Below are 8,133 nucleotides of genomic sequence, written 5' to 3'. Positions count from 1 at the left end.
TACAAAAGAGTTTCCCTGCTTTCAGACCGGGTCGAGACAAATTCTTCTTCTGCACAGTGTGCAAAGCAGGCACATATGCCTCAGTGTCCAATGGAGGTGCAAGGGATCTGAAAAGCCATCTGGACTCCGAAAGTAAAGATAGTCTATTGATATGTTTGTTTGTTTTTAGTACATTTTGAGTTATTTTTTGTTAATTAGCTCATTTGTAAATGTTTAGATGAGACATTATTTCTTTCATTGTGCTTTTCATTCATTACAGGAATTGTTAATCATTTTTAATAAATACATTTTGAATAAAATTATCGTTTGTTATTGGAGTTATTGCGGTTGACTTTTACTGAGAAGCATTTTTAATAAATCAACTGTAGATATAGACATCTCTCCACCATTTTCAAAGAACCACTGTGAGAAATGTAACCTTCAGTGGCTGTCGGAGCTCACCACAGAAACACGCCAGATATGAAATCACCAGAATGATTGACAATTAGGAGGACCACTTATTTAGATGATCCACCCGGAAATAAAAGATTGTGCTCTAAACCTTTAAGATAACAGCTCAGAGAACATTTTTATTTTAATCTATTTTTGACTGAAAATGTATTAGAAATATGTTTATATAGTTGATTATTATCAGTAGAATTAACACTAAATCTGAATTAATATAGATGCTCTGGAGATTTTGTTTTATGTTTTTGTTAACCAATTTGTGAAAAAGTTTTAGATGTCACCTTTAAGCCCAACCTAAACCTTGCTTTTAATTTGATGCCAAGATCAACCTCCATTTCTGAAGCACCAAGCCAGTCATGTCCTTTTTATGCTAAGTTTGATTCCTCCTGGTGATCCAGGCAGTGACATCATCAATGACCCAACTGAACCTACCTGACCCAGAGAAAACCAAAAGATGCCCTGGGACCATGCGGTGTATGTCAACGAGCAGAGCTATTAGGCTGAGGCTAAACTAAATCAAAGGTCAGACGAGGGTGTAGGAATCGTACTTTGGTTAAAGACGAGAGGCGGAATCCCTTGGCCTTTTCCTTTCCAGCGTTCTCATTCAGGTAATTGCCGATAGCGAGGAGGTACTCCAGCACGGAGACAAATGACCTGCAGTTGTACAGCTGTTGGCACATCCTGATCTTCTGGTTAATCAGCTGAAAGAGAAACAGGAGGAACACAAACCAGAGTCATTTGTTTGTTATTCAAGCTTCATTTGTTCGCAGAAGAAGCTTGTTGGACTCTATACAGAAACACTCAACATAATTCAAACAATTCATTCAAACAATTTTAAACCCCAATTATAAATAGCTCTTTCACAACACCTCATTTGAAACCATAAAGTAACTGATTCATTTCCTGATGTTGGGCAGGATTATTGTTTGCTTCGCATTTTTTTAAAGTACAAACATCCCTGTGGAATGTTGCAGAAAAGTCCATGTTTAACCATCTCTGAACAGATCCTGTTGAATATGGATAGAAATCAAAAGTGGGATTTTAGATTTTGCCAATAGAAAAAGGAAGTTATTGCTTTGGGAATTACGGCACTTGAAAAACCTTTTTTTTTTTCTCTCCCCACTAAATAAGGCCCATGCCAGCCAGCAACAACAATCCAGCCATATGTTCCTATTTTAGGAATAACCTCCATAAGCCTCCAATTGGGACAGCCTCAATTAAACTGAGAAGGAAGCAGATATCCGTCTACATCATTTAATTTGGCTCTGCACAAGAACATCTGTAAAACTGAAAGAAAAGAAAACTATGAGAGCAGAAATATGCTATTACTCTGTAATAGAAGCACATTTTCTTGTGATTCTCTTCTTCCAGAGAAGTAAAAAGATTGCTATAAGTCAGTTTGTAGTATTTATATGTAAATGTATATTAATGTCAAATTAAATTACATTTAGATTAACCCCAAAAATTTTAATTACAAATTAATTACAAAATTAGTGCTATTAGCCTAGACATTTGGTTTGTTTCACTGTTTTTGTAAACAAGGTACATGTTTTGTCGATTCAATTTTAAAAGATTTATTATTTATAATTGTAACTCTGCTGTTTTCGCTGATTTTATCTTTTTCTTTTTTTCCCCCCCAAATGTCTCTTTTTAGTTTTAGAAATCACATTCTTTTTCAGACGCATTTCTATTGGTCTGCAAGGATGTTAGCAACAAAGAGAACAACAAAGAGAATGTGAGCTGTCATCTGATCTGACTAAACTTTAATTTGAAAAAGAAAAGAATGGAAAAAAAAATCGAATCTGAAAACATCAAATCTTAAAAAAAAAGAACAGAGAAAAAAGCGAACTTTGAAAAAATATAATTTAAAATGTAAATTATAAAAAATATATTTAAAATGAAATAATTCGAAAAAGTCAAATCAAAGCAAACAACAAATTTTTTTCAAATCTTTTTTAAAAGTTTTGATTCTGGATTGCATTTTTTAAAATATTCATAAAAAATATTGTTTTTTTATTCCATATACATAAATCACTTTGTTTTATACAATTTATTTAATTTTCTAAATGTTTAGTTATTTATCAACTGCAATAAATAGAATCAGCTTAAATTTATTGAGTAGAATGATTTTTATTCTATGAGTAATGTGTGTCTGGGAGGGGGAACTTATGGTAATTGCAGGCATCATAGAGGATAACTGGATAAATTATAATTTCTGAGAGGAAATAAAAAAAAAAAAAATTTAATGTGTTTAATTCTGTTAGACAATAAAATAAGCAGTTAATCTAAAAATAATTACCTTAGGCTGATCTTGTTTTTCTATGTGGGCTATGTACGGTGGCCCTGAAGTGCAAAATACAACTACAAATCTGAAAGCGCAATTACATTAAGGAAATCTCAACTACATAAAGCAAAGCGCAACCACATCAAGAAAAACAAAACTACATAAAGCAGAATGCAACTACATTAAGTAAAACACAATTACATGAACCTACCGGAAAAGGTAGGTACCAGTGGGAAACATGAGACATCGCTAATTGGACGACGGCGCCGTTTGACCCTTGAACCGGAAGTTGCGTCGTCTGAACAGTCCAGCTTCTTTTAAGTGTGTCTTCGGTGTACGCAAACTAACTGAAATTTCGTGATTAGTCTTGAGCATATCCAGTATCACCTCGTACGTATGTCCTGATTCAATATATTCCTGGATAACGGCAGCTATGTTTGGGGCGCCGACAATATCCATGTTTTCAAAAGCCGCAGCAGGCAGAATGACTTCCGGTTCAAGGGTCAAACAGCGCCGTCCTCTAATCAGCGATGTCTCATGTTTCCCACTGGTACCTACCTTTTCTGGTAAGTTAATTTAATTGTGTTTTTCTTAATGTAGTTGCGCTTTGCTTTATGTAGTTGCGATTTCCTTAATGTAGTTTTGTTTTTCTTAATGTAGTTGCGCTTTGCTTTATGTAGTTGCGATTTCCTTAATGTAATTGCGCTTTTAGATTTGTAGTTGCAGTTTGCACTTCAGGGCCACCGTAGCTATGCGTAAACAATGCGATTTTGGTCTTCATTCTGTATTAATGTCAATAATGGAAGTTTTGTTATTTAAAGGCAATTGTTTTCAGTATGGTTTACCGCAGTTTACTTTTTTGTTTTAACTGTTTCAAAGACTGGACAGAGTGGGTGTGAAAACTTTTTTTTAAAATCATTTGATAACCACTGTCTGCCACAAAGATCGATCTGCAACGCAGCAGAAAAAAAGAACGCATCCACCTCTTAGATTCTAGGGAAATGTTTAATTTAAATCCTTAGATTTTCCCAAGCAGGACATTCAGTCAAACCAAAAAAAAGACAAACAAACCCTGAAAAAAAACAAAGATGCACAAGCTTTTGTCTCTCTATGACTGAATGCAATTTCTGAAATCATTGCATTTGCTCATGCCATGCAGCACATCGCAGCTTCAGGGGACGCCTCACTGTCTGCTGCACCACCAGCTCAAGCTGCGTAACTTTGACGTTTTCTTCAGCATATGGCATCAAACTGGGCACATCAAACAGTTTAAAGAAGGAGCCGACGTCTACAAGTAAAACCTGTCATCCTGGAAACAAAAACAAAAAAAAGATCATCCCAGGTGAGGACGACCCCCTGTCTAGGGAATGTGTTTTCTCTCTGACAGGCAGCATGTAAATCATCTTAGTGTTCAGGCTGTATTAAAGCCAGAATTCAGGGATTTAGGGTGGCTAATAGGACACTAAATGTTGAACACAATGTACAAAGATGAAGGATCAGGATTTTTTATGTTTTTTTTGTTTGTTTTTTCTTTTATCCCCAAGCGCATGCATGCAAATCCGGTAGTTAAGATTGAGTGACCTTTCTTAAATAAATTTGAGGAAGGAGAAAGAAAACAACAACAGAAACAAGGAGCCAAGAGAAAATTGAAACATAATGAAATTGCTAATCTTTCTTCTGGAGTCATCTTCCCCGGCACGCAATATGTTTGTCTCTGTGTGTGAGACAAAGAAAAATTAGTATCGCCGTGAATGGATCACACAGCCATCGTTCTTATCTGCTGTTTCTCTTCATTTTCAGACAGTTAGCAGACAGCAGATTAGAGCTGGATCGGCGGTGCAGAAACAAACCAAGCTTTTTGAGAATCAAATACAAAATAAAACCTGAGGGAGCTGGGAGGGGCTTTCAGTGTGAATGCAATATCTTCACAGCCTGCGGAGTCCAACGCCAATAACAACGATCCACCAGGAGAATGTTAAAAAATAATCTGACTAATGATACACTTGGAAAGTCTGGGTACTCAAATTGAACGAGACTAGAAGAGATTCTTTTAACATTTAAAGATTATTAAGAAATATATTCTTTGAAAGTAACTTTTTTCATTTGACTCCACCTGAAACAATCAAACCCCTTAAGAGTGGCAGGCCCAATACAGATCCCAACTGGCACCTGTTCATGTTTATCCATTCATAGAAATGGCCAAAACACAGTCACATGGTGTTTCATCCACACGCCTTTCAATTAAAACAGAACAGAAACAGGCTGCTGTGGACCTGCAGTGACAGCGGGTAAAGGGGGCTCGGGGCACCGTCCAATAACTGATACTCTCTGGTTTAAAAGTTCAGTCCATCCTCTCAATTATAGGCCGGATCAGCCGATGCACTGCCAACGACATGCAGCCCTGAGCAACTCAAAGTGTCCCTGATTCTGCAGTCTCGGAGAACATGCATGCAGCCGATCCAGGTCAGGGGAAGACAGAGCAGGCAGGAACAGTTCTAAGATCCAGGGGTCCGTAGTCCGACCAGGGGTTCCGATCCGCAGAGGAACAGATAGATCCTGGGTTTCAGGATTCCTCAGAGCATTTAGGCAGGCATAGAGTCAGACATGTCCAGAGCCATGCCTCGAAAGACACGCACAGATGCAGACGGGCAGGCTTAATGGTTGGGAGAAAAGACAAGACATTGTTCCAGGATTTATGCAGGACTTTAAACTGGTCTCCTCCTTGGACCCAGGCTTACGGGAATAAAACTGACTTTCTCTGCTTTCCGAGCAAAAAACCCTGAGGGCTCTGCAGAGATGGACCAAGACAAGATCAGAAGACAAGACAGACAACAAAACCCTCTCACTCTACTGGCCGCCTGGAACCAGAATATGAACCTTATATAATCGGTTCAGCCCGATCGCTCGGGTTAGAAAGCACAGACGCAGGTGGAAAATTAGGAGCCTGGCAAAACTAGGCACTCTCTGGTTTGACAGTTCAGTCCATCCACTCAATTATAGGCCGGATCAGCCGATGCACTGCCAACGACATGCAGCCCTGAGCAACCCAAAGTGTCCCTGATTCTGCAGTCTCTGATAACATGCATGCAGCCGATCCAGGTCAGGGGAAGACAGAGAAGGCAGGAACAGTTCTAAGATCCAGGGGTCTGTAGTCCGACCAGGGTTCCGATCAGCAGAGGAACAGATAGATCCTGGGTTTCTGGATTCCTCAGAGCATTAAGGCAGGCATAGAGTCAGACATGTCCAGAGCCATGTCTCGAAAGACACGCACAGATGCAGACGGGCTGGCTCAATGGTTGGGAGAAGAGACAAGACATTGTTCCAGGATTTATGCAGGACTTTAAACTGGTCTCCTCCTTGGACCCAGGCTTACGGGAATAAAACTGACTTTCTCTGCTTTCCGAGCAAAAAACCCTGAGGGCTCCGCAGAAAAGGACCAAGACAAGATCAGAAGACAAGACAAAAAAGAAAACCCTCTCAATCTACTGGCCGCAAGGAACAAGAATATGAACCTTATTTAATCGGTTCGGCCCGATCGCTCGGGTTATAAAGCACAGACGCCGGTGGAAAATTAGGAGCCTGGCAGAACTAGGCAGGTGAGTTTTGGTGAAATTAACAATTAAGGTGAAGCTATCAGGCCAGATCATGACAAAACCATGTTTCAAAATTATTATTTCACAAATACCTCTGGTTTAATAGCTGTGTAAACAAACAAAATGAAATTTAAAATTCCACCTGTCGTATGTGACTCTGCAGGAGTAATGCAACAACAGGTATATATTTTTAGCCACACCCTAATTTTTAGCCACACCCCTATTGGCTGTAACCAGCATGCGTTACATAAGCTTCCTCTGTTATTCTTATTTTTTATCCTGTGTGGCGATATTATTGGTACATTTTGATTGAAAAAATTGTTAAATCTTAGGAGCAAAGGCTTTGTCTTATGCAGAAGGTCTCCAATTATGTAAATCAGCATATTTGTCATGCCAGATTCCCTTTTATGATTGGAAAAATACACTTTTGCACTTTGGCTTTGTGCCAAAATCACATTCTAAGCACACTGCCCACTAAAACATTTGTGGAACAAACATGTTTCAACTTATTTAGTCCAAATTAGCTTGAGTAATAGTCAAGGCTAAATATTTTTCATTTCTTCTTTGATTAATCATCTGTAAATCAGACATGGTGACCTTTAAAACAGTGGTTCCACCTGAAAAATATTCTTCAATGCCTTTCAGTCATACAAATACAAATAATTGTATTTCCAATTTATAGTTTGGAAGCTGTACTTGCTTTAATTCACATACCTAAAATCAGGCGGAATTTGCTCCTAAGACCCTCTGGGCTTAAGGGGTTTTAAAAAACTGAATAAAGAGCAGGAGTTAGCGGAAAGTTTCCGTGTCTGCTATGGTTAAAACAGAGTGGCTTTTTAAAGCACTTTTATGCAACCTACAGAGCAATTGAACTTGATTTAATTAAGATCCATCTCTTCTGTTTTGAAGTGAAGTGTCTTGAAGTGCAAACCTTTCTATTAAGACTATTAACCAGCCAACGGAACAGAATATGTACTTAAATGACAACTTCAAACTTTAATGTTAAAGTTTGAAGAAAAAGCTTTTGTGTAATAATTTCAACTCATCCACAGATGGTCTCTTTTAAACTTTTATGTATTCATAAAGTCATAATCAAGGTTTGCATAAGATAATAAATTGGCTGTATGTGTGTGTTTGCTGGGGAGGAAGCTTTTTATTTATTTCCTTACAGCTGGAAGGATCTGATTTTAAAACATCCAAGTTTGTCATTTCATCCCTTGACCTCCATTCTTAGCCCCCCCGCCCTACGTTTCTGTCCTTACAAACTGATCCTGCTGGTGAGGTGAGGCCAGAGGGAAATACCTCATAAAAGAAGAGATTTTCTTTTTTTCTTTCTAACTTGGAAAAGCAGCAGTAAGTGCAATAAGAAATCTATTTCAAGGATGTAGCTTATGGCAAAAACAGAAAAGTTATATTAGTCATCACTTGTTAATATTCCACACTTTCATTTCCTTAGAATAAACTTTCCTGCATATATTAAAAGGTAGTGGGAGTGTAGTGTCATTTTAAGTTGTGTTATTTTTTCCCATTTGTTTCGTTTTGCTAAAATAAACCATCATTAAATGGTAATTAAATGTATTTTTTCTTGAAATAAACTTTTTTTTATTTCAGCAGGTAGGTAAGATCATTTAACATTGGAAAAGAAGAAATATCATCTTGTTTGAAGAACAAAAATATTATTTTCTTTGGTAAATCATCTTATTTACCTGCTCAAATAACAGTAAATACACAAATTGTCAGGACTCCAGTTTGTGTGTTTGTCTTTTGTGTTGTTTTCCCTTCCACCAGCAGGAGGCGCCTGGTTCCGGT

General features: G+C 37.8%; 1 protein-coding gene across 1 annotated transcript in view; it reads right to left on the bottom strand.

The window, feature by feature from the left end:
- LOC107083712 (formin-like protein 13) overlaps positions 1-8,133 on the bottom strand; it is a 75,624-nt gene that overhangs the window by 6,097 nt on the left and 61,394 nt on the right. The window contains exon 12 of the mRNA XM_015373134.1: positions 996-1,148. Within this exon, the coding sequence (XP_015228620.1) occupies positions 996-1,148 (153 nt within the window). The remainder of the gene's footprint in view (positions 1-995; positions 1,149-8,133) is intronic.

This window comes from Cyprinodon variegatus, unplaced genomic scaffold, assembly GCF_000732505.1.
Source record: "Cyprinodon variegatus isolate N-32 unplaced genomic scaffold, C_variegatus-1.0 Scaffold81, whole genome shotgun sequence".
In the NCBI taxonomy this organism is placed as follows: Eukaryota; Metazoa; Chordata; class Actinopteri; order Cyprinodontiformes; family Cyprinodontidae; genus Cyprinodon; species Cyprinodon variegatus.
The sequence above is the reverse complement of the archived record's forward strand: the minus strand, read 5'-3'. Positions and strand labels throughout refer to the sequence as shown.